Source organism: Pollachius pollachius (genome assembly GCF_949987615.1).
Source record: "Pollachius pollachius genome assembly, chromosome: 11".
Classification (NCBI taxonomy): Eukaryota; Metazoa; Chordata; class Actinopteri; order Gadiformes; family Gadidae; genus Pollachius; species Pollachius pollachius.
In genome coordinates this window covers 4444145-4470211 of record NC_136944.1, presented here as the reverse complement: position 1 = coordinate 4470211, position 26067 = coordinate 4444145, and the positions used below count along the sequence as shown (strand labels likewise).

At 47.3% G+C, this 26067-nt stretch overlaps 3 protein-coding genes across 3 annotated transcripts in view; 2 read left to right on the top strand and 1 right to left on the bottom strand.

The window, feature by feature from the left end:
• Positions 1-291: 291 nt before the first annotated feature.
• On the top strand, positions 292-15153 carry LOC307082198 (phospholipase B-like 1). The gene is made up of 11 exons (XM_079745688.1): positions 292-456; positions 8170-8392; positions 8778-8861; positions 9588-9729; positions 9967-10107; positions 10447-10591; positions 11345-11545; positions 12635-12775; positions 13134-13319; positions 13845-13951; positions 14385-15153. The coding sequence occupies exons 1-11, from the start codon at positions 384-386 to the stop codon at positions 14562-14564; spliced, it is 1623 nt and encodes a 540-aa protein (XP_079601814.1). The 5' UTR covers positions 292-383; the 3' UTR covers positions 14565-15153.
• A 505-nt stretch (positions 15154-15658) lies between these two features.
• On the top strand, positions 15659-18591 carry LOC307082396 (uncharacterized protein). Its single transcript, XM_079745952.1, has 3 exons — positions 15659-15963; positions 16424-16615; positions 17296-18591. The coding sequence occupies exons 1-3, from the start codon at positions 15822-15824 to the stop codon at positions 17697-17699; spliced, it is 738 nt and encodes a 245-aa protein (XP_079602078.1). The 5' UTR covers positions 15659-15821; the 3' UTR covers positions 17700-18591.
• Positions 18592-19806: 1215 nt separating this feature from the next.
• gucy2ca (guanylate cyclase 2Ca) overlaps positions 19807-26067 on the bottom strand; it is a gene marked incomplete at both ends in the record, with an annotated part of 27050 nt that continues 20789 nt past the window's right edge. Inside the window, 5 exons of the mRNA XM_079745718.1 lie at positions 19807-20014; positions 20355-20431; positions 20720-20814; positions 23167-23265; positions 24344-24518. Of these exons, the coding sequence (XP_079601844.1) occupies positions 19807-20014; positions 20355-20431; positions 20720-20814; positions 23167-23265; positions 24344-24518 (654 nt within the window). The remainder of the gene's footprint in view (positions 20015-20354; positions 20432-20719; positions 20815-23166; positions 23266-24343; positions 24519-26067) is intronic.

Here is a 26067-nt window from a genome sequence, read left to right as displayed (position 1 = left end):
AGTGGCCTAATGGATAAGGCACTGGCCTCCTAAGCCAGGGATTGTGGGTTCGAGTCCCGTCTGGGGTGGGTTCTGTTTTTCTTCTGAGACTGACTATTTTTGGATGGACACAAGTCTAAGAATAACAGAATCTAGAGTGAGATAAAAATGCAATCCAACAAAATTGTAACACGCTTTAAAAAGTAAAGGTAAACGCCGCGTGACTTGTAGCCAATCAGAAGTCTTCCCCTGACGTCAGTCCTCCACCAGGAACACCCTTGAGTTCCTTGGACCCACACACGTTCCCGGATTCGGGAAGTTGTCGTTTGTCAGTCGAGCTGCAAGCGTGAAGGTTTCTTAAAGAGCACGAATTCAGCACTCGTTGGAGCAACAAAATACAAAAAATGCTCCTAAAAACCCGACTGTGTCTGGTTGTTTTACTAAGCGTTGCTGCCGGTTCCTCCTCCGCAGCGGACAGTAAGTAGCAACACCTCCGCGGTTCTCCTCTCCTCTCCTCCTCCCCTCCCCTCTTCACCTCCACGGCGCTCCCCCTCTCCTCTCCTCTCTTCTCCTCTCCCATCTCCTCTCCCCTCTTCTCCTCCCCTCTTCTCCCCTCCTCCCCTCTCCTCCTGCCCTCTCCTCTCTCCTCCTCCCCCTTCTCCTCCATGGTGCTCCATGCATCATGTTTCTGTAGGCCTGCTGGACCTCCTGACCCGTCTGGAAACACCAAACGACCTCCTTTCTTCTTATGTTGTTGACCGAAAGCATCAAATTCCCTCAATATCCCATGTAGAACTGGCAGGTTAAATGAGAATTAATTGCAAAAATACTGTCACCTCACAATAGAGTTTAACAGATGTTGCCCCCTTGACCTAGGGGCAGCCAAGAGGGTATGTTGGCACAAATCCTCTGGTCTATTGTTTAACAAACAAATGACACGAAACAAAGCTCCCATTAGTCTTGCTCCCAGGATTTATTCTGCACCAGAACATTTATTCAAATCCTGACTTTAACTTTATGCTTATGACTTATAACATTGAAATGACACATGACGACTGACATAAACTTTTGACTTCAGAGATACGTAACTCCACGGTATGACAACATGAAATCAAACAATCAGTATAAACATATCAAAAATAATAATGAAATGCCTATAGCCACTTATGAGTATTTCTTGAAATGTCGCTTTATATCAAATAATATTTAAAAGGTAGGAACTCCATTTAATACAATACAAAAACCCTTGAAATAATATATTAGACTCTTTCATTTTACGGATGGTTTAGCACATATCACAAACCCATGTTTTGGATAAACTAACCAGCGGCTAAACCGTGCCGAGGCGAAACTCACGTTCACTTCATGAACCCAATGTCAGCGCAACGCCCGCAAGAACCCACTAGCACCGCTAGCCCAACAACATTAGCATGTAGCTTCATGGTCACAATCACACAACATTCACAAAACCCATCTCTTCTTCTGACCAAAACTATTACACTCATGACCCTACTAACATGCCTACTCTGCAAAGTATAATGTGTTGCATTTAAGGAGTTTAAACCCACCTATTGTTTAACAAACAAGAGACACGAAACAAAGCTCCCATTAGTCTTGCTCGATCCTTTTTCAGATTGAACCTTGTAGACTGGTCCATCTCCAACTGTCTCCACCAGTGAACTACTTGCTCCCAGTAGGCATTTTCGAGACACTCCCAACATATCCGCTTAACTGAATGGAGCTCAAGAGCTCATCTCATACCAGGGTCTCTGTTCTTCATTTCTGGACCACCTCTCTCCGACAGGTTTCTCACCAGCACGCGGTCTCCAGGCTCAAGAGCAGTGCCCCTGACTCCTCTGTCATACTGTTTCTTGCCTTTAGATGAGGATTCCTCACTGTTTTTGGTAGCTATTTCATATGCAGGTGCATTCTTTCTCCCCATTTCTATGCATATGACTGTCTGTCAGATGTCTCAGACTCTCTTTTAGGTGGGAACAGTAGGTCGACAGGTAACCGTGGACTTCGGCCATACAGGAGGAAATGTGGCGAGAAGCCAGTTGCCTCATGTCTCGTGCAATTATAGGCATGCACAATGTGGGACAGATGGTCTTTCCACTGAGACTTTTTTTCCTCTTCTAGAGTTCGAAGCATCTGTAGAAGTGTGCGGTTCAGCCTTTCCACGGGGTTGCCTTGGGGGTGGTAAGGTGTGGTCCAAGAATGGGCGATGCCAGCCAGTTGTTGTAATCTACTGAACATGCTGTTTTCGAACTCTCTTCCCTGGTCATGATGAAGCTTCTCAGGGTATCCGAAGCGAGGAATGAAATCCTGAAATATCTTATCAGCTGCTGTCTTACCAGATTTATTCCTTGTTGGATATGCCTGAGCGAAGCGGGTAAAGTGGTCAATTACAACCAAGATGTACTCGTAGCCCTGACTCTGCTCCAGGTGGAGGTAGTCAATACAGAGAAGTTCGAATGGAGCACTCTTGGTAATTTTTCCCATTGGAGCTCTTTGTGGCACATTCGGGCGTTTCTGTTTTATACAAGTACATCTTTTGGTTACATAGTCCTCAATGTCATCCTGCATGTGTGGCCAATAAAACCTCTCGCGGGCAAGATGAGGGAATTTATCTGCACCTACATGGCCCATGTCATTGTGCAGGGTCTTCAGCACTTTCAGTTTCAGTTTCTCAGGGAGGGCTAGTTGTCTGTGTTGCTCAGTCCTTCGATACAGAAACCCATCCTCCACTCTCAGCTTATTCCATTCACCGAGTAGTCTTTTTGTTTGTCTCTCCATGTTTCTTTTGTCTCTTTCATTTGGTGTCCAGTTTTTGAGTTTCAATGAAATGATCTCTTTGATGGCTAGATCCTCCTGCTGAGCTGTCAAGACATTTTCTGAGGTGAAGCTGGCAAGCTGGTTCAGTGGTACATCATCTTCAGTTACACCGTCAAGCTGCAATGCCGCTATCCAAGGGACATCATTTTTATGTGCTGCCTTGCTTCCGTGCCACACTGCAGACACAACATCAGGCGACATGAACTCAGTATGCTCACCCATTCCTTCCTGCAGACTAAGGGGGTACCTGGACAGAGTGTCGGCATCTGCGTTCATCTTACCAGGCCTGTATTTTATATCAAAGTGAAAATCAGCCAGTTCACCGACCCACCTATGACCAATAGCATTGAGTCTGGCTGTGCTAAGGACATACGTTAACAGATTATTGTCCGTATAGACGGTAAAGGTCGGGGCGTAGTATAAGTAGTCATCGCCCATTTGAGTGCCAAGAACTCGAGTTTTCCGGAGTGGAGGTGGTAATTCCTCTCAGCAGGGGTCAGAGTTCTTGAGCCGTATCCAATAACACAAAGCTTGTTGTCTTGCCATTGGTACAGAACAGCACCAAGGCCCTCATTGGATGCATCTGTATGCAACACGAACGGGAGGTCGAAATTTGGGTAAGCCAGAATGGGAGGGTGAGTCAACATGTCCACCAAATTTTCAAGTACACTCTGGTGTTCTGCCCTCCACGTGATAGGCGTTTTGGAAGGGACCTGTCCTCTGTCTCCTTTCTTTGCTCTCCCTTTGTCTCTCTTGAGCTGGGGCTTGGTGATATTGCCATCTGTTTCAGCAGGTTTCTGGAGTAGCTCAAACAAGGGCCTCGCGAGCCGAGAGAAATCTTGGATGAAGGAGCGATAATACCCAAGAATTCCCAACAGGGAGTGGACGTCTCTGACTGTGCGAGGTGTCTTCTCTTTCAGGGCTAAGACAGCTTTCAAGTCCTGTGGGTCAAGCTTGACTCCTTCTCCAGACACCAGACGGCCAAGGTAGCGAACTTCCCTCTTAAATAACTCGCTCTTCGCTGGTCGGAGTTTGATGCCGTTGGTTCTCATGTGACAGAGCACTTGTCTGAGATGTTTCAGGTGGTCTTCAAATGTTACTGAATAACAGAGCACATCGTCAAGGTAAGGTAAGCAGCATTCATCTCTGATGTCTTCTAGTACGTTACATCGCTGGTATGCTGCGGGTGCGTTAGTCAGTCCAAATGTAATCCTTATCCATTCATACAACCCCCACGGTGTACTGAAGGCTGTCAGGTGTCTGCTCTCTTCGCTCACGAACCCTTGATGGTATGCACTGCCTTGATCTAGAATGGAGAACCATGTATTGCCCCCCAAACTGTCAAGCAGATCTTGGATTCGTGGCAGTGGATGGTGATCAGGGATGGTCTTCTGATTGAGACCTCTGAAATCCACGCAAAGACGCAGGCTCTGATCCTTTTTGCGGACACACACCACCGGTGAGGTGTAGGAGGAGACAGATTTGCGGATCCACCCTCGGTCGAGGAGGTTCTGTACGTACTCTTTAACCTCCTTGTATAAAGGCTTTGGGATTGAGTTATAGGATTTCTGGACAGGAGTGTTATCCACAACATTAATCTTAAGACTTAAATTGGGTATAAGGCCTATGTCTCCCTCTCTTCTTGCAAAAACATCAGACTCCTTGTGTAACATTTCACGCACATCCTCCTGCTGCTGCTCGTCAAGATGATCCAAATTGACCTGAGGGCCATTTCTCATTTAAGCGTGACTCTGGCGAGCTATCAGCATCAGCTGTACTGCTGGGTGTGCTAATCTGGGCGGAGCACAGTTGGGTGTCACTGGTAGGGTTGCTTTATTGCTGGGGAGAGCTGAGTTGTATTGGCTTGCTGTCAATTATTGCCTCTATACAGCCTAAAACAGATCTCTGGGGCAGGAAGATGTCATGTTTCATGGGGTTGTGTACTGGGATTCTAACTGTTTTGAAAGAACCTGTGGTCACATCCACTAGTGCTGGAAACAGGTCTAGTCCTTCTGGCATGACACACCCTGGGTTTGGTTCAAACAGCATTGTCCTCCCCGCTGACCTGGACCGGAAATGACATTTCACTTGGCAGATTTGGCCGCTTGGAATTGTTAACCCTCTTTTCACAACTTTGACTGTTGTGCGTCCAGGCTCAGTTTCAGCTGAAGGCTCTGCTTGGGCTGGAGCTTCCCTGACGACTGAGACTAGCGCTTCAGCTGTGTTTGGATTGAGTTGCATTGTCCCTGCTAGTAAGTCACTCAAATCATCACTTCCTGGGTCTGCCAAACTCTCCAATATGATTTCTTCAATAACATTAAACCCAAGCAAAATGCCACTTGTGCAGTGCTGACTTACAAGCATGGGTGCATTTATGGCTAAACATCCATGTTTTGCACTTTTGATCTCAACCAGTATATCTGCCCACCCCTCAAAAGGTAAGTCAGACCCATTAGCAGCAATAATTTGGAGTGGGTGGTCTGGGAGTAACTTGTCTATGGACTGGATTTCGACATGTGGTAGGTGTGTTTCAAGCCACGACTTTTCAAGGATAGTAACCTGTGCTCCACTATCAAGTAGCATCTGAGTTTTTACACCATTAAGGTAACATGTGACCGTGCATTTCCTACCAATAAGGTTGGCAACACGACTTCCTCTTACTCTTGGTTTTGTTGACGCCCTGCTACTGATTGGAGTTTCATTTTTTAGTGAGGCTACTGTGACTTGGGACTCTGGTTTGGTTGCGGTCACTGGTGGTTCCTCCCAAGTGACCTCTGTGACCCTCTGCCACACTTGAAACAGTGGATATACATGACAATCTCTTCTGTTATGCATAGCCTGTATTTCCCTCTAGGTACTGATGGTGGTTGAGCAGATGTTCTTTGTGGGGTATTTACAGTCTCTACGTTACTTACAACAGGGGTAAGGGTTTTTTCCAGACTCTTGGCGAGAGCTGAAACTTGAGCTGTGAGTTCGTGGATAGCAGTACGGTTGGCTAGGACCTCTGCTTGGGTCTGCAGGACACTGGCTGGGGTCTCAGCTGGAGCCTGTGCTGCTTTTTGTTTCCCCCCTTGTTGTGTGGCATTTACAGTAACTGTTCTATTTTTTTTGTGTCTGACCCAGTCTTATTTGTCTCTCCACCTCCTCACTAACTAATCGTGTCATGAGATCTAGGATAAGATCTTCAGTTGTGCTCATGTTGGCAATGTGAGGTTTAAGGTCTCGCCTAAGGTAGGAGTATTTTTCATTTAGGCCCTGATACAGTGAGTGGAGGAACACACCTTGGATAAGTTTACTGTCGTACTGGAACTCAGACTCACTCTGCTTTGCAGCAAATAGGACATGTTGTTTTAACCCCATTAACCGGTACATGAATTGTTGTGGGTTTTCCTTATCCTGTTGTTTTGCCTGACTAAGTTCCTGAAACAACTCTCACTACTCTTTTCTCTCAAGTGTGCTCTTTAGCATGTCTTTAAAGGTACCAGGCTTGATAATCTTTAGGACAGCACAAATCAGTTCTGACTCTGAAAAATTCTCAGTTAACCCCTCTTCAATCTGTTTGCATAGGGTGTTATAACTTACATCAGAATCAATATCGCCAATCTGCCCACAATGCAACTTCATCTCTCTACGTGGCCACATAGCAGAAACATCCCTCAACTTGATCACATCAGTTACATCTCCTTTCTGTTCAGCTTGGGGTAATGCCACTTTTACCTTCTCACTTGTTACCGATACTACTTCAACTGGCTCAGTCTCTTCTTCCAACACAGAATCCTCTTCATCATGCAGCTGTTTCAGTTCACTCATGAGGTCATTGAAGAAGAGCAGATGACTCATACCTTGGTCCTCTAGACTTCTCAACTGGTCACTTTTCAAGACATCCGTAATGAAGTCAAAAAGTTCCAACTCTGTTGAATCTTCTCCTGGCACCTCTTCCTCGACCACATCCTTGATGGCAGCAACAAGCTTGTGAAGAGCATCTGTGTCGGCGGAGCTGGTCAGCTGGATGAGCTTCCGCTGAATCTCTCTGTGCAGATCTTTTACAGCAGACATCTCTGGATCTCTGAAGTCTGTCGTCCCACTCGTTGATCCAGGACTGGTGACTATTGTTCAGGTTCAATGGTAGAGATTAGCTCTCCTTAGCATTAGAAGCCAATCCCGGACGAGCCCCCAAAATGTTTTGGTTTTGTAAGGAACTATTTTTCTTACCCATTACACAAACAATGTACACAAACCATGTCTTAGATAGGTCTACTTTAATTCAATATTGTCCAAAGAATTGACAAAGGCTTTCCTGTGTAATCGCTAAGGGGTCAACATCCATTCAATTGTTGCCATCGGCATCTCAACTGCAAACAACAATTATAATTTTGATTTTCTTGCATTTATTACAATCAAAACATATTCAACATTCTAATTTCAATTTGTCCCAAATATTTCATTGCTCAAAAGCTGTTCCTTTTTTAATCTTGCCAAATGCTATTGCTGTTTTAGCATTCAGAGGTCAGTCCACCTTTAATCCCTTACAAGATATGTTATTCACATTTACAACTTTAAAAGTTTAAAAACATAGTAAAAGTACATCTCTTTGGAATCTTCCCTCGAATTGATTCATTCTATAACTTTAAATACAAAGTTAAGTAACTCTCAGACCTGTTGACCAAGGGGCCCAACTTAACTCAGATCTGCCTACATGTCCCCTCTAAAGGTCAGCCTTTGATTGGTCTATATTTATCTTCTCAAGTGTTCCACAGAGTTAATGTTTATCGTTCTGTAGCTCCCAGACCATGGGACCCCCTCTAGCTGACTTGGATCTCTTCAATAACAATTGACAACTGTTATCTTTTCCAAATTCCCTTCTGTGCGTGTGTATTCATTTAAAAACAAGCTGTGTCACAACATGTGACACATAAGAGGTCTAACTGTATACTGTATTTTCAAATCGACACAAATGTCAATTTCTGTTCAGTGACAAAACAGGCATATGAAATAATGAGTTATTGAGAAGTAAATTGGAGGGGACATTAAAGTTGGGGGGACCCATGTGATTAACATGATCGGAGAGAGGATCAAATATGTTTTTATTGTTATAAATGCAAGCAATTATTTGACATAATTCCTGTAAATTGTGGATGAGATGTTGAAGGGTAAAATTGAATGAATGCTTTACTGCACAGCACTTGCATTGGAAAGCTATATGTACTTAATGATAATACAATAATGTACAACGATCTACAAAAAATAGAAAAAATGAATATCCACTGTATACCAATCACCCATCACGAGACCAACTTAACCGCTCTCCCAAACCGATGGCGTCCGTGGTGCTAAATAAGGCTCTGTGTCTGTCAGAGCTGACCGCCGCCACCGTGTACTGGGACCCCACCCTGAAGACGGTCCGGCTGAAGGAGGGCATGCTGGACCCCACGGGGGACGCCTACGGCTACCTCAACGACACCCTGCTGACCACCGGCTGGGGGGTGCTGGAGATCCGGGCGGGGTATGGCCAGAGCCTCCAGCCCGATGACATCACCTTCTTTCTGGCCGGCTACCTGGAAGGCTACCTCACCGCCCAGTAAGACGGCAGACATCTTTGTTTCTTTAGACAGTTGGATGTGATGCTTGTTTTGAGACGTAACTTTTATCAACTCTGCTCTCTTCACCTTCTCTCCTCTCTCCTTTTCTCCTCCGTCTCCTCCTATCCCTCTCCTCTCTCTCCTCTCCTCCTCTACTCTCTCCACTCCTCTCCTCTCCTCTCCCCCGTCCTTCCCTCTCCTCCTCCTCTCCTCTCCCTCCTCTCCTCTCTCGTCGTCTCCTTCTCCTCTCCTTTCCTCCTCTCCTTTCCTTTCCTCCCTTCTCCTCTCCTTTCCTTCTCCCCACTCTCCTCTACTCTCTCCTATCCCCTCCTCTCCTTCCAATCTCCTCCTCTCCTCCCCTCCTCTCTCCTCTCCTCCTCTCAGGCAGATCATGGACCACTACACCAACATGTATCCTCAACTCATCCAAAGCCCCGAGGTCCTGAGCAAAGTGCAGAAGTTCATGAAGTAAGTCTGTTTTTGTTTACTTTGGCTTAACCTCCAACAACACGTCACGTCCCCCCACCCCCCCCTCGACACGGAACCCCCGGACATTGGCGGAACCAACAACCCTCCGGTCCCCACAGAGAACATCTTCTCCTTTAGCTGACGTATCTCGGTGTGGCGGGTTTCACATCCTCCTATAAGGCAGTGGAGTGAGGCGACAGCTTGTTTTGTTTTCCCCCGACTGCCCCTCTCCTACTGCTCGTTCCCTGGTGAATCGTTCACACGTGGGTTCATATACTAGACATGTTTGGACTCCTCGTCAACATTTACCTACACTGGAGTGGGCAAGTGGGAGTCCTATTCTTGAACTCCTCTACCAGAGCGGCCCTGACAAATCCTCCCACTCTGTGAACAGCTTCCTTTACACTTACATTGAGGGCATTTAGCAGACGCTTTTGTATGAACCTACCTCCAGCCCAAACCTCCCAATGTTATGCAGACGCTTCACAAAAGATTTCTGTTGGATAGGGCCCTTCAGCCATTGGAGAAGTCGATGCTGCTGTTTGTTTTTTGTTGTTGTTGTTGTTGTTGTTGTTGACATGACTTGGTTCTAGGAACATCCTTACTGTACCCTCAGAGATATATTGTTTCTCTTTCTTCTGACAAATCGACTTATAAATCGCTTTGGATTAAAGCGTCTGCTAAAGGCCCTAATGTAACACTGTAAGTGTTTCTGTGTGGCCGCAGGCAGCAGGACGAGTGGAGCCGGGAGCAGGTGCGGCTGAACCAGAGCTCGGTCCCCCTGTGGAGGCACACAGGCTTCATCCTGGCCCAGATGGACGGGCTGCGGGCGGGCGTGGCCCACTGGGCCAAGCAGCACGGACAGCAGGTGGCCCCCATGTGGTGTTGTGTTATATGAAAGCCTTAGCCTCATAGCATGATAGCCTGAGACATAGTTTAAGGTTCATCTTGTATTTAGCGTCAAAGAAAGATTATTTTGGCAGACGGGGGATCATGGAATGTAAAAAGCACTCTGATTGGCTCAGGATACAGCCAATGAGGCACAATGAATCGCCAGCGTTAGGAGACTGTAATGGGACTCTGACCTGTGCTTCCGGCCGCCCAGCCTCTGTCGCTGTTCGCCATCCAGTTCCTGAACGCGGTGGGGGACCTGCTGGACCTGATCCCGGCGCTGGCACCGGGGGTCCGCCCCCCCCAGGGGGGCCTCCGCTGGCCGGAGATGGGCCACTGCTCCGCCCTCATCAAGGTCAGAGGTCACCGAGACGCCTGACAAACGACAGTGTGGGGACCTTGTTTTTCTTTTTTAATGTATTTTAACCTCATTTAATCATGGGAGAGAGGAGGGCCGTTGGCCTGGAACAAAGATATCGTTTTGTTATTTTTACGTCACTGAACATTCGTCGATCTTTTCCGTTATTATTTAAATAATTTATGATAACTGGTTGTTGGTTATTTTCTCTCTTCCTGAATCCTGAACTGTAAAGCCACATCCCTTCTAAGTTCTCTCTCTCCGATTGGCCGGTGCCCTCCCCTCCTCTCTCTGATTGGCCGGTGCCCTCCCCTCCTCTCTCTGATTGGTCCCCAGATGTCACCTGGCTTTGAGAACCTGTTCTTCGCCCACTCCAGCTGGTACACCTACGCCGCCACCTCGCGGATCTACAAGCACTGGGACTTCAATGTCCGCGATGCGCACGCCGCCACCGGACAGCTGTCCTTCAGCAGCTACCCTGGTACGCACAGACTGCCTGTCTGGCTGCATAATGTCAGTCTTACCTTTTCTCTGTCTCACAATTACATTTAGGGCATTTAGCAGATGCTTTTATCCAAAGCGACCGTTGTATGAACAACAGTTCATACATTGGTATGAACCGTTGTAAGTCGCTCAGGAGGTAGAGCGGGTGGACTTGTAACTTTAAGATTGTTAGTTTGTTCCCCGAGTGTTGAGGTGTTCCTGAGCAAGACACCTCACCCCAACTACTCCCGACGAGCTAGCTGTCGCCTTTCGTGGTAAAGCCCACTGACTCCACCAGAGAGAGGGTCTCACCCTCTCTCTGTCCGACCATCCTTCTGTAGTTCTTTCTGTCTTACCTTCCCTCTGTCTCACTCTCTCCCTCTGGATGCGGTCCAACAGTCTTTTGTTGCTTAGGGAGGTTCCTAGCTGAGTGGAATGACCCTGAAGTACTTAAGTGGCAGCCATGATGAGAGCTGTTTGAATTCTCCAAATGCTAAGGAAAGGTGCTTCAATGCTTCCTTCCTTATCTCCTTTGGTATAGGGCACACTGGACTATTGTTAACATCAAAAGCAGTGAGAGTTATGTGTCTTGCTCAGGGACACCTCAACACTCTGCTAGCAGGAACCTGGGATCGAACTAGCAACCTTCTGGTTGCTAGTTCGATCCCCGGTTCCTTCTAGCCACTCTCCGTCCCATGTCTATTGAGTTCCCCTCTTCTTATTTCCCAACATGCATCACATCCCCCCTCAGGGTTCCTGGTGTCTCTGGACGACTTCTACCTGCTGGGCAGCGGCCTGATGATGACCCAGACCACCAACAACATGTTCAACGCCTCGCTGTACACCCTGGTGACCCCCAAGAGCCTGCTGGCATGGCAGAGGGTCCGGCTAGCCCACAGCCTGGCGCGCACCGGCCAGGAGTGGGCTGAAACCTTCGCCACGCACAACTCGGGTCAGCCGCCTACCCCCCCCCTCTACAGCCAGACACGCCTCGGTTAACCCACCATATGTTGAAACCTGCCCCCTGCCTATGGCTTGGGGCTTTTTGGGTGCACTCCGTACACACACATGCTCAGTGAACGGTCTCAGGCACACTCAGTGTTTTAAACGTTACATCTGCAAACCCATCACAGCGCTCACTCTTTCACAAGCTAGCCTAGAGCGAGGGCTGTGGCGTGCGTTGGTACAGAGGAGCAAGAGTAGACTATGGGCTAGTATGGTATAGTACCTGTAGTGTAATGGTAGAGTGATGTAAGTGATTGAGTAGAGTAGTAGTATGGTATAGTACTGTGCGGTAGACTAATAGTAATGGTTAAGCAGTGTAATGGTTGAGTAGAGAAATGGTTAAGAAGAGTAATATTAGAGTTATAGGTGAGTAGTGTATTCGTAGTGTAATAGTAATGGTTGAGTAGATTAATAGTAATGGTTGAGTAGAGTTATAGTAAAGCAGTAGATATGGTTGAGCAGAGTAATGGTATAGTAATGGTTGAGTAGAGTAAGTGGACCTGTGAAACCGCCCACGAAGAGACGAGCACAGGAAGTGAAACGTCCCAGGGGCAGGTCCACTTCCTGAAGAAGGACTAAAATAAAAGTATCGGTTGTATTTACATTTGTACCACTTCTAGTCTCCCTACTGCTCTACGACTGCATTATAAAACATACTGACTGATTCTGGGACTACCGCTTTATCTCAGTTATTGGTTGATTACATTTATTTGCAGACAATAAATGTTGTATAAAAATGATCTTATTTATTTGGGTTTAGATTTGTATGTATTTTATGCTTTATTTCACTTGCTATCAAAAATAAGAAGACTTGAAGATTTGCTAGACATTGTAGTATGAGTGAATATGTTCCAAATAAATGGAAACCGTTTTCTTCAAAGTCAACCTTAAACTAGCAATGGTAGAATATGGAAAGACAAATGTAGAATATAAATATATATAAACATGCAGAATATTCAATCTACAGTTAAAAATGTTTTAAGATATCCTGCCAACATATTGAGCACTAATGAATGACCAACCTGCCTTCCCCCAGGAACGTACAACAACCAGTACATGGTGGTGGACCGCCACCGGGTGAAGCTGGGCCGCTGGGTGGAGGACGGAGCGCTGACCGTGGTGGAGCAGATCCCCGGCCTGGTGGAGTACTCTGACCAGAGCCAGGCCCTGCGCCGAGGTCTGCCCACGCCCACAGCCATGACCACGCCCACAACCATGACCACGCCCATCCCATGACCACACCCATCCCATGACCACACCCATCCCATGACCACACCCATCCCATGACCACACCCGTCCCATGACCACACCCGTCCCATGACCTCACCCATCTTATGACCTCACCCATCCCGTGACCTCACCCACCCAACGACCACACCCACAACCTACCGTAGCTCACCTCCATAGCGTAGAATTTGGGATTTGTGTATATTTCTGTTGTTATTTCTGCGACCTAACACCCCTTTGTCCTGTACACCGCGCCTCCCCCTCCCCCCGCCCTCCCCCTTCTGTCCTCTCCTCCCCCCTGCTGGCAGGCTACTGGCCGTCCTACAACGTCCCGTTCCACCGCAGGATCTACGAGCTGAGTGGCTACCCCGCCGCCGTGGAGCAGTTTGGGGACATCTTCTCCTACGACCTTTGCCCCCGCGCCAAGATCTTCCGCCGGGACCAGGGGCGGGTCACGGACCTGGACTCCCTCAAACACATCATGCGCTTTAACGGTGGGGTCAGGGGTCACAGGGGGAGAGTGACAGAGGGCTAGGGGAGGCAGGAAAACGCTTGTTTTAGTTTAAAGTTCCTTTTTTTGCATTGTCATCCGTTTTGTTTGTGATTGGATTTCCGTCACATTTTACATTTGCATTTAGTGGAGGCTTCCATCAAACACGATTTTACAATTACTAAAGTTGTCAGAAGAGAAACAATTTACCGCTGTCGGTACAGTAAGGATCTAAGTAAGTCAGGATGCCAGTTGGTGTAAATAGGTACCTACCTAATTAGTATTTCTATTAATGTTCCTGCTGAGTGTCTGCGGAATTGTGAGCTCAGCTGGTGAGCTGGAGCTCCGGGTTCATGCATGACTTCACGTAGCAAAGAAGAATACTTTTATTTTCTAAACCAGGAAATTCTGCCTCTTACGGTTTTGATTTTTGTTGTCATTGTTGTTGTTGTTGTTGACAGTTTAATACGACATGGTGTTCCCTTCACATGACGCTGAACTTCCTGTGTTGCGGTTGCCGTGGTTTCAGAATACAAGACAGACCCGTACTCTGAGGGCGACGCCTGCAAGACCATCTGTTGCCGTGGCGACCTGCTGGAGTCGAAGCCCAAGCCGAGCGGTTGCTATGACACCAAGGTAAGACCACTTCCTGGTTACTGCTGACGCTTTTATGCGTTAGTGTTAGCAAATGCATTTCTCATATTACATTTAGGGATTAAGTTTATCGATAACAATTGGGGATTACATTTATTGATTAGATTAATGGATTACATTTACAGATTACATTTACAGTTGAAAGTTAGGGATTATGTTTAGTGATTTAAATCCTTATATATATATATATATATATATATATATATATATATATATATATATATATATATATATATATATGTGTGTGTGTTTATTTGTCATGGAAATTATTAATTATAACTATAATATACATTTATATACAAATGACACAAACTTTGTTTATATAATTACTGACATTTTACATTTGATATCTCAGTTTGGTCGCTTAGCTCGGCTCACACTCACGCCCTCCATATCTCTCTTGCCCGATGCCTAGGTGACAGACTTCCCCATGGCGGGGGAGTTCCAGGTGGAGGCGGTCAACGGTCCGACCACACAGGGGGGTCTGCCAGCCTTCTCCTGGAGTGGCCCCTTCAACGCCACCCTGCACCAGGGCCTGCCCCCGTCCTACAACTACACCTTCATCATTATGAGGCCCATCCTCTTCACACCCTGAGGAGCGCGTGTGCGTGTGTGAGTGCGTGCTTGCGTGCGTTCGTGTGTGAGTGTGTGTGTCTTTGTGCGTGCCTGAATGTGTGTGTGTGCGTATGGGTGTGTGTGCTTAAGAGCATTCTTGCACATTGAAGGAACTCTTTCTGTATAAAATGAAATCTGCATAATCAACAGGAAGTATTTTTCTCAGGGGATAAAGTGCACTAAAGTGCATTAAATGGAGACAATCCTTTGCTGTCTGTATCTGTTGGATTCCTCTGGGTTCTGGTCTGATGTTCTTAGGACGTGACAGGGCTGTTTGTCTGTCGCCACAGCGTCTTGGTGAACAGAATCCATGCGACAGACTCCCTCTCTTTTTAAACTGTTTTTCTATTCCGTCCATTAAAATGTGCCAATGTAGGTGAGGGGAAGCTGTTTCTAAAAAACTCAAGGACACACATGACCAGTGCAGTGTTTGATTCACTGCTGCTACTGTCAGTGAATCGCATAAGCCACGAAGAACATTGATGTAGATATATATTTCGATTTGTATAAATATATGTTAATATATCAATGTTTTGGATGACTATCAGTGCAGGATTTTCACTTTAAATATCTGATTAAAAAGTGTTCTAAAAAATGTGGATTTATCTTTCATTGTCACTGAGTGAGGGTAGGTTTTCTGGGTCTCATTGTTGTGGTGGGGTGATGCATGATGACTTACTTGAGGCGTTAACCAAGAACATCCAAACACACCCAACATGTATCAACTGAAGCATCAAATCAACCTAATTAATGCTTCCCTTCTTTCTTTAAATTTAGCGATCACATTCAGAATAGTACTACCATTTATGGAATACATTCAGCTGCTTTGTTCACTGTTAAGTAGACCACAGTACAGTATAGTTTATTATGTGGAATATGAAAATGAATTATGCATCTCTCCTTTCTCTCTCTCCTCTTTCTTTCGATCTCTCCCCCCCTCATCCCCAGGGAGATACTGATTCACCCTCTGCTTGAATAAAGAGGAACTGGACCTTTTTTAGGGCATAGTGTCTCACTCTTTCTCTCAGTATTACTCTACCTCTCATTCTTGTTTCTCTCTCTCTGTCTCTTTTTTTACTTCTTTCTCTCTCACACACTCTCTCTGTCTGTCTCTTTCTCTCACTCTCTCTCTCTCTTTCTCTCTCTCTCTTTGTCTCTCTGTCTCACATCGGACTGTTTTCAGCAGCAGCAGACAGAAGCGAGGTCATCCTTTGCCCTCCCCCCTCGACCCTTCGCCATGTCCAAGTGGTGTCCAGTCGGCGAGATATGGAGTAACTTACTGGACTACTGTACTTCGCGCAGACCCGAAGACCCTCAACCTCAACCAGAACCCCCGCGGCCGCCCGCTGCCAAGCCAACCGCTGCCGAGCCCACCTACGGTTTGAAATGCTTTGTTCCCTTCTAAAACTCATCTATAAAGTTATAAAGATAGAGAGACAGCTCTCGTTATAGAACTGTTTTGGACTCGCATTTCTTTGATTTCAACAGAAGAAGGATTTCATGAAAATGAATGTCAAACGTTTTTAAAATAATAGTACAGCCAAGGTTTTTAACATATTGCAAAAATCTGTTGCTGTTCCGATGCGTTACTTCTTTGGGCTCCGTTCCTCTCCTCTCCACCCCCAACCTCTGTCCTCTCTTCTCCTCCTTATCTCTCCTATTTCCTCTTTCCTCTGTGCCTTTCCTCTCCTCTCCCCTCTTCCTCTCTACCCCCTTCTCACTCTCCTCTCCCCTCTTCCTCTCCTCCTCTTCTCTCTCCTCCCCCCTCTACCACTCCTCTCCCCCTCCTCTCCCCTTTCCTCTCCTCCCCTCTCCCCCTTTCCTCCCCCTCCTCCCCAGCTCCCTCAGTAACGTCCGGTGTGGTGACGGCCCCCTTGACCAGGGGATCCGGCGCCCCCTGGGAACCCAGCGTGTGGCCCGGCCCCGCAGCGGGTCCATATCTGTGGGGCGCGGTGGCGGTGGTGGCCACCGGCTCCATCCTGGCCCTGGTGCTCTGGTTCCTCATCTACAGACAGCACAGTAGCCGTAGCTGTAAGTTCCAAGAAGGAGATACCCCTTTCCTCGTTGGGTGCTGACTCAAGCCAGAGCAACCCTCCTCTCCTTCGTTGTCTCCTCTCTCCTCTCCTGTTGTCACCTCTCCTCTCCTTCTCTCCTCGGTTGTCTCCTCTCCTCTCTCCTGTTGTCTCCTCTCCTCTCCTTCTCTCCTCTGTTGTCTCCTCTCCTCTCTCCTGTTTTCTCCTCTCCTTCTCTCCTCTGTTGTCTCCTCTCCTCTCTCCCTGTTGTCTCCTCTCCTCTCCTTCTCTCCTCTGTTGTCTCCTCTCCTCTCTCCTGTTGTCTCCTCTCCTCTCCTTCTCTCCTCTGTTTTCTCCTCTGTCTCCTCTCCTCATGTCTTCTCTGATCTCCCCCCCCCGTCTCCTCTCCTCTCCCCAGGGATGTCTGATCTATTCTAGTGTTACCATCGGTTGGTAAGAAGGAGGAAGAGGAGGTGCTCCTACAACCCCCCCTCCCCAAAATATCCATATGCAGCAGCCCAACTGTCATTGTATATATGTGTGTGTGTGTGTGTGTGTGTGTGTGTCTGTGTGCGTGTGTGTGTGCGTGTGTGTTTGTGTGGGAGAGCAATTTATACATGAAATTAGCACTTCTGTGTGTGTGCATGTGTGTGTGCAGGGAGTGTAACCAGACTATAAAACTGATCATTGGCTCCCCAGGGGCCCCTCCGCCCGCTCTCAAAGACACAGACCAGACGGACCCCCTGCCCCTGGCCCCGGGGTCTTACCCGGCAGAGCCCCTACAGAAGGACCCGGAACCCTCCGGCCCCCAGTTCAATGGTGTGCACATGAACGTCATCACTCCCTGCATGGCCGGGCAGAATGACATCACTTCCTGCATGGCCGGGCAGAATGACATCACTTCCTGCATGGCTGGGCAGAATGAGATCAATTCCTGCATGGCCGGGCAGAATAACCACACTTGGGGGAGTCCCCGGGTGACCTGGGTTGGGGAGACCGGCGCCACCGGCAGGAAGCACCGCGTTCCACTTCCTGCCACTGAGCTGGGAGACACCACCCTGGTGACGGCCAAGACCGGCAGAGACCGGTACAGCCCAGTATAGACTTTAAGGGACCACTGTACAACAGTAGAGACCAGTTCAGCCCAGTATAGACTTTAAGAGACCACTGTACAACAGTAGAGACCAGTACAGTCCAGTATAGACTTTAAGAGACCACTGTACAACAGTAGAGACCAGTACAGCCCAGTATAGACTTTAAGAGACCACTGTACAACAGTAGAGACCAGTACAGCCCAGTATAGACTTTAAGATACCACTGTACAACAGTATAGACCAGTAGAGACCAGTACAGCCCAGAATAGACTTTAAGAGACCACTGTACAACAGTAGAGACCAGTTCAGCCCATTATAGACTTTAAGAGACCACTGTACAACAGCAGAGACCAGTACAGCCCAGTATAGACTTTAAGTGACCACTGTACATCAGTAAATACCAGTATAGACCAGTACAGCCCACTATAGACTTTAAGAGACCACTGTACAACAGTAGAGACCAGTACAGCCAAGTATAGACTTTAAGTGACCACTGTACATCAGTAAAGACCAGTATAGACCAGTACAGCCCATTATAGACTTAAGAGACCACTGTACAACAGTAGAGACCAGTATAGACCTTTAAACACCATACAGACTTGTAGAGGCCACTTAAACCAATTAGAGACAAGGAGAGACCAATAGTGAACACTGAGCACCAGTAAATCCAGTAGACACCAATAACAGCCAGTAGAGACTAGATTTAAACTGCAAAGATGCCCTCACAACCACTAACAACCCCTAACAACCCCCAACAACCAGAGAATGCATGACAGCGGTGGTGAGGTTGGTAATCCCCTCCCATTATCATCCAGTATGAGGGTCAGTGGTTTATTCTGCTTCAACGTTTACCAACAATGATTCAATTTGAGTTATTTTCAACTGTGACGCTACAGCTTTTTTATCGACTCAATCAGCTGAAATGAGAACATTATTCCGCTGTGCTTGGAGCATATTGTTTCTTGTCGGTCGCTGTATTTGAGCATTGTTGTTAATCTTGAATTAAAATCGCATTGATTAAAAATCCGGGATTGAGCAATGCTGTGGTATAACATGAATACTGCAACGTCATGGCTGCCAGTTAAAGCTCAGAGCAGCTTCACAATGTTAAGATTGAATGGATTTCCTAAGATCAGTATTCGTATGCCGGGATGTTTAAGACAAGCAGCTTTACAGTGAAGAATCATTTTAAATCTACTCAGATTCTACGGGTACCTAGGGAGGGTTTGCTTTGACAAACTTAAACATATGCATTTAACTTTTGAATATGCATAAACTATTTAATTATTTTCACAAAACAAAATAAAAATGCCACGACTAACCGGTTCCAAACATGACATTGCAGACACAACACAAACCAAGACACACGTGAACATTCTGGAAGTGATCCTTTGAAGAGAAATATTCTCCGGTCATCAATACATCACCAATAGTTACATCAATATAAACATACTTAATATATATCAATTAACAGCACTAGGAACCAAAAGAGTTTGACCCTCTCTCTATACCTAAACATATTTACACAGTAAACATTTTTATCTCTAACACAAGTATTGCATAAATATTCTCCTGTTGACGGTGGGTGTAGATGAGGTGAAGTGTTCTGGAGATCTGGAGGTCATCTACACTGAGATATTGAGGATCTGCTGAGAGCCTTCCACTGGCCCTCGATAACGCAGTCAATACCCCTCCTTAGTGTTGAGTGACTTTGGTGGGATTAGTGAGTCAACAGAGGTAATCCACACTCACAACACATGTTTACACAAACGGATTCACCCTTAAGCGTGGACTTAAAAGTCGGTAAGGCACTATGTGAGTACGAAACATGTCTTGCAGCACCTCACCTCCCCTGCTCTTATCTCACCTCATCACCCCTCCCAGCTCCTCACCTTAACTTGCCTCACCTCTCATCTCCTCACCTCCCCTCACCTCATCTCCCCTCCCTCACATCTACTGCTATGACCTTCTCCCCCTTAACCACTCAGCCCCCCTCCCCTCACCCCTCACCCTCTCAACCTCTCAGCTTTTACAGTCTCAGCGGGCTTAACCAGCCATAAATGTATGGCAGACGAGTGTGCGCGCCTGCGTGCGTCTGTGTGTGTGCGGACGGGGATCACAGGTAGGTGCTGGGGTCGTCGGTGACGGCCAGGTCGAAGTAGGCGGGCAGGCCGTCGCTGGGCAGGCTGCTGTTGGCCTCGCGGCGCCGCACCCTGGTGGACAGGGTCTTCCTCTTCTCCTGCGGCCCGCTGCCGGCGCTCCGGCTCTCCAGGCCGCTCATGATCATCTCCGCCAGGTCCTGCTGCAGCCGCTGGAAGTTCTCCCTGGAAGGAGAGCAGAACCCGGGGGGGGTGAGAACAGAGCACGCAGCCGTGGCGGTAGACACGCTACAATGTCCCTGGATCTACGCCTTTTTCCGTTTTAGGGCCTTTAGCAGATGCTTTTATCCAAGCGACTTTCAACGGTTCATTCATACATCCACACAGCGACGGCGGTGTCAACCACGCAAGGTGACAGCCAGCTCGTCAGGAGCAGCCAGGGTGAGGCGTCTCGCTCAGGGACACCTCGACGCTAGGAGGGGCCGGGGATCGAACTAGCAACCTCCTGGTTACAGGCCAACCCCGCTCTACCTCCTGTTCCCCAGAGGAGGGGGGGGGTACTCACGCGGTGGGGGGGGCGGGCAGGTCGTGCTCCCCTCCCGTCACGCCCGTCAGCCAGTAGGTCATCTCGTTCCCTTTGCCCTGCGGAGGAGGAGGGTTGGAGGTCATGGCTGACATTGATTCCATTTGGATACATGGGAGCAGGGAGGGGATAGCTCTTGCTCAAGGGGATCGAACACAGAAACCTTTTGTTTTGGTCGGACGAGTACCCGAGTTTGATCACACAAACTTCAAAACATTCTTGGGACTGTTTTGGAGAATACTGGACGAGGAGGCATTCACATATTGTGAACAACAACGGTTCTCCATTCCCCAGTGACATGATGAAAGGATGAACGTTGTGCGGGTGGACGTATGTGTGTGTCCTACCTTCAGGAAGGTCTCTCCTCTCTTCTCGTACTCAAACTTGCAGTCAGTCCTCTGCAGGATGTTAATGGTGGACTCACTGACGTGGATCCTGAGGGCTGGAAGGAGACAGGAAGTAGGTCACTGTGATGGAAAATCGACATGTTGTTACGTTTTTGTCTATCTATGAACTTAAGTTTTGTTACTATTTTGTGTGATGCATATATTGCCTGCCTTCTACTCCTTGTGGGTCATCTAAAGTGTAAACCTTTGAGTTTCGTGTGATGCATTTTATTGCCTGCCTCTTCCTCTTCTTCTTTGTAATGTAATCGGTTTCCATGCAATACTTTGATGTGTGGGCCTGTTCCTTGACCCCCTGGCTAGCGTTGAGGAAGCAAAAGTTACATGGCACGGCCGCGACCCCCTTCAATGGCATCCTGGGGAGCTTCGATTGTAAAGATTACCATCTGGTAAACAAAGCCTCTAAGGTTTTTTGGGGGCAGACCCTCCTCCAGAACCCAACCCAAGTGAATAAGAACTCATTACTTGGAACACTCAGTGGACTTCTCCTAGCGTACCTTTAGAGAATGAAGTAAGACGCAGGGCGAACTCCCATCTGAGGCCTCAGATTATTGTATTGTATGCCTGTTATGTTGTTTGTTGATGCATGTTGTGATGTATCTTTGTTCGTACTTTTAGTGCAAATATATATGACCAGCAATTGCCTACAAGTATTGTGTGCTTTTTGCATCTAAACATCTTATCTGTCTTAGACGCAATATCTGATAGAGAAATTGCCACGACAACTCTAACAGGAAGTACTGGTGTCACTCTGACACGGAGTATGTCAATCTGACACAAAGCATGCAGGTTGCATGTTATGGTTTCCCGTGTGAATGGGCAAGATATGTGTATGCCTGTGAATGTTATGTGTGTTTGTGTGTGTGTGTGTGTGCGTGTGAGTGTGCGTGTGCGTGTGTGTGTGTGTAGGTACGTGTGCGTGCGTACGTGCGTGCTTGCATGTATGAGGGGCCGCCAGCAACAGGGTTCATACTTGGTCTTACACACACTATTATAATCTTGCATAAACACCACTATACCGATCCCACTATACACATACACACACACTATTATACTCCTTTAACATGTATGTATGAGAGTGTTTAGTCGTGTACGTGAGAGATTTTAGCACGGTATGTGAGAGAGTATAGTAGTGTATGTGAGAGTATAGTTGTTTATGCAAGAGAGTATAGTAGTGTGTGTGAGAGAGAATAGTATTGTGTGTGACAGAGTTTGAATGAAACGGAAGTGAGTTTGATTCCTCAGTTCCTGATTCGCTGACAAGAAGAGGCGGTAGCTTCTGGTGGTCAAAATAGGATTCATAATATCATCCCTTCTATAAAATGTTCTAATCTAGAGCCCTCCGGGAGCTCCTCCAGTGAGGAGGGGCAGGAGTCCCGCCCCTGGAGCCGATCTCCCGGTCCCGCATTTTTAAGAATCAGAACATCATCCGGAGGCGCACACAGCTTTTGGCTGTGATATTATATATATATTTTAATGACCACGGTAGAGGCAGTGAATGAAGTATTGCTTAGACAGCGATTTATTAGATACCACTGCTAATTAACCTTTGGAACACACACAGGACCGGTAACCACGACAACGCCGGTAAGGCAATCCCCCCGCTAAGGCCGGTCCCCATCTCCAAAACACCGGGATATATTATATCATCTTATATTATTTAGATAGAGCTCCAGGAATCCCGCCGGAGCTCCCGGAGTGTTCTAGATTAGAACATTTTATAGAAGGAATGATATTATGAATCCTAAACGACTGCGTCGGTTTCTCTGACGTCGCTGGTGCTTCCACAACACGTAAAGACTGGCCATGGTTGAGAATTATCTGGCGGTCACAAAAGGAAGCTTCTCTCAACCTCAGGCGACCAAGGAAACAAGCTGCCAAATTATATTTTGGTGCAAACGCAGCATAACAGCAACTCTGGAAATTCCAGAGTGAAATGAAAGCTCAGTATTTTGAGTGAGTCAGCCCATCAGGAACTGATGAATCAAACTCACATCAGTTTCAGTCAAACTCTCTCACACACACTAATACTCTCTCACATATAACACTATTTTCTCTCACACACACTACAATATACTCTTGCATAAACAACTATACTCTCATCACATACACTACTATACTCTCTCACATACCCAATATATGCTCTCTCACACACTACTATACTCTCTCACATACATTACAATACTCTCCCACATACACGACTAAACACTCTCATACATACATGTAAACAGAGTACAATAGTGTGTGTGTATGAGTATAGTGGTGTATATGCCAGACTCTAATAGTATGTGTAAGATGTATGTTTGAATTCTGTCCCAGGCAGCCCCTCATATGCGTGTGTGTGTGTATGTGTGTGTGTGTGTGTGTGTGTGTGTGTGTGTGTGTCATACGCAGGCCTGTTGACTCCATGCGTGAGGCCGTGTTCACTGTGTCCCCGAAGAGGCAGTAGCGCGGCATCTTGTTCCCCACCACTCCAGCGGCACAGGGGCCTGCAGACAGGTGGACAGGTAGACAGACAGACGGACGGACAGACAGACGGACAGACAGACAGACGGACGGACGGACGGACAGACAGGCAGGCAGGCAGACAGACAGACAGACGGACAGATAGGTAGAAAGACAGACAAGCATACAGAAAGGTAGACAGACAGCCAGGCAGACAGATAGGCAGATGGGAAGACAGACAGTCAGGCAGACAGGGAGACAGACATGTAGACAGACAGACAGGCAGACGGGCCGACATAAACAGACAGATAAACATGTAAACAACAAAGATGGACAAATAAATACATGTTTCCCCCCCCCCCCCCACGCAAAACAAATCGTAAACCGTTTTACAACTAGTCGTCACGGTGATAAGACGTGATAAGAGAAGATAACGAGAGGATAATGACAAGGCTGTGAGAGGGTGACAATAAGGTTGTGAGAGGGTAATGAAAGGTTGTGAGAGGGTAACAATAAGGCTGTGAGAGGGTTATGAGAGGTTGTGAGAGGGTTATGAGAGGGTAACCATAAGCCTGTGAGAGGGTTATGAGGGGTTGTGAGAGGGTTACGAGAGGTTATGAGAGGGTTATGAAAGGTTGTAAAAAGGTTATGAGAAAGTTGTGAGAGGGTTATGAGAGGTTCTTAGAGGGTTATGAGAGGTTGTGAGAGGGTTATGAGAAGGTTGTGAGAGGGTTATGAGAGGTTCTGAGAGGGTTGTGATAGGTTGTAAGAGGGTTATCAGAAGGTTGTGAGAGGGTTATGAGAAGGTTGTGAGAGGATTATGAGAGGTTGTGAGAGGGTTATGAGAAGGTTGTGAGAGGGTTAATAAACTTTTCTATGTTTTATTTGTCATTTGCAAGTGTCTCTGTGTACCCAGAAAAGCACTTTATAATATATTTTTTATAAATAAAAAATGTATTATTGATTATGATTGATTATTAGATTATTAGCGGGAGGTCAGGGGGTCATATGGGGGTAATCTGGGGCTCATGAGGACGTCATCAGTGGGTCATGAGGAGGTCATCAGGTGAGCATTAGGGGGTCATCAGGGGGTCATCAGGGGTCATGAGGGGGCGGGCCTACCGGAGTGCACCCCAATGCGGATCCACAGGGGGATGCCCGGGAGGTGCTGCAGCTGGAAGGTCCCGACGAAGGCCAGGATGTCTAGCGCCATGAGGGCGATGTCCACGGCGTGGCGGTTCCCGTTGCGGCGCGGCAGGCCGGACGCCACCATGTAGGCGTCGCCGATGGTCTCCACCTGGGGGTCAGGGGGGGGACATCATGACCTGGGACCCCTCGACTCTGTGGGCTCTCTGGGGATCATGGATAACCTTTCCTTCGGGTTTCCATTGGTAAAACATTTGAGCTAACAATGCTAACAAAATAGCACACTCCAGGTTTGCTACCTTAATCGACCTTTATCTAACGTCTTTATCGTAGATTCATACTCTGAGAAACCCTCAAACGCTTCCTTCAAATGTTGAAAACATATTAGACAAAATTGCGATATTGCCTAGAATTGCCACCTCTATATTAGGCATGCTAGCCTATTCTATTAGAAAGCTAAACACAAAGCTATTTGTTGTATGGTCTCTTAAACATTAATTGGCTGCAAACTCACAAGAGCAGCGGAACCTTTTTCACCTCCTTATGCTTTTCCAGTTGACATGTTTCTATCCATTCATTCCTACATTTCCAGGCTCCCCACACAGAAAGACCCCAAGCAAAACACTTTCCAACCACTACAGGAAAAATCTTTAGAACCTTAAAGGTCCCATGGCATGCTACTTTATGGTTGCTTTAATATAGATATAAGTGGGGCCCTAACACAGTATTTGAAGACGTTCCCGAAATTCAGCTGTGGTGCAGAATTACAGCCACTACGAGCCAGTCGCACATGGAGCTTTCCCCAAACGCGCCGTTTCGGTGTCTGTAGCTTTAATGCAAATGAGGAGGAGAGAGGCGGGTCAAGTAGGAGGGTGGGATGTGTGGCCCTGAGCAGCTTGCTGACTGTCTACAGTGGATTTCTCGCATGGCGAGGCGCACAGCCTTTGGCCGTGTTCTGTAAATATTCTAGAACATTCTGGGTGCTCCGGCGGGAGTCCTGGAGCTCGATATCTCAATCATATCATATTATTAATAGATATCTATATCCTATAATATATATTATCACGGCCGAAAGCTGTGTGCACCTCCAGACGATATTACGAATCTCTAATGACTACGCCGGGTTCTTCGACGTCTCTGGTTCTTCCACTTCCACATCAATCTGAAGTAGACTGAACCACGACAAGGAGGACAAAGGGATTGTTGCCCGCAATTGTCTCCCGCCGGAGCCCTGATGCCAGGGCACCACCGCAGCGGGCTTCGCTGCGGTGGTGCTTCGCTGCGGTGGTGCCTCGCGTCAGCGGGCAGTGGGGCTCCGGCGGGAGAAAATCATGGGCAACAATCGATTTTCTCCTCCATGTCGCGGTTCATGTACTTCAGGGAGTCAAATCCAAAGCTCTGAGAACCCCCACTACAGTATCATTGTGGAAATACCAGAGACGTCAGAGAACCGACGTGTAATGCGCCACACTTTCGTTACAGTGTGTCTTATCACACACACACATGTGGCGCTCGCACGGTCGTAGCTTATTGTCTCATTGGCGGGCCAAATTCTCTGGGCGGGCAAGGCAGAGAAAGGGGTAGCTTGGCCCCTTATGACGACATATGGGGCCACATTCCAAATCAGCGCGCCTGAGCTTCCATTTTTTCAAAAGCGAGCAGGATACCTAGTGCTTGTTTTACACCGAACACAAGTTTTA

Bases quoted from the DNA above. Each gene is read 5' to 3' on its own strand.
- LOC307082198 (XM_079745688.1), top strand. From the start codon at position 384: ATGCTCCTAAAAACCCGACTGTGTCTGGTTGTTTTACTAAGCGTTGCT. The intron at 11,546-12,634 runs GTCAGCCGCCTA...GCCTTCCCCCAG, and splicing joins CTTCGCCACGCACAACTCGG to GAACGTACAACAACCAGTAC. The intron at 13,320-13,844 runs GTGGGGTCAGGG...CCGTGGTTTCAG, and splicing joins ACACATCATGCGCTTTAACG to AATACAAGACAGACCCGTAC.
- LOC307082396 (XM_079745952.1), top strand. From the start codon at position 15,822: ATGTCCAAGTGGTGTCCAGTCGGCGAGATATGGAGTAACTTACTGGAC. The intron at 15,964-16,423 runs GTTTGAAATGCT...CCTCCTCCCCAG, and splicing joins CGCTGCCGAGCCCACCTACG to CTCCCTCAGTAACGTCCGGT. The intron at 16,616-17,295 runs GTAAGTTCCAAG...TTGGCTCCCCAG, and splicing joins ACAGCACAGTAGCCGTAGCT to GGGCCCCTCCGCCCGCTCTC.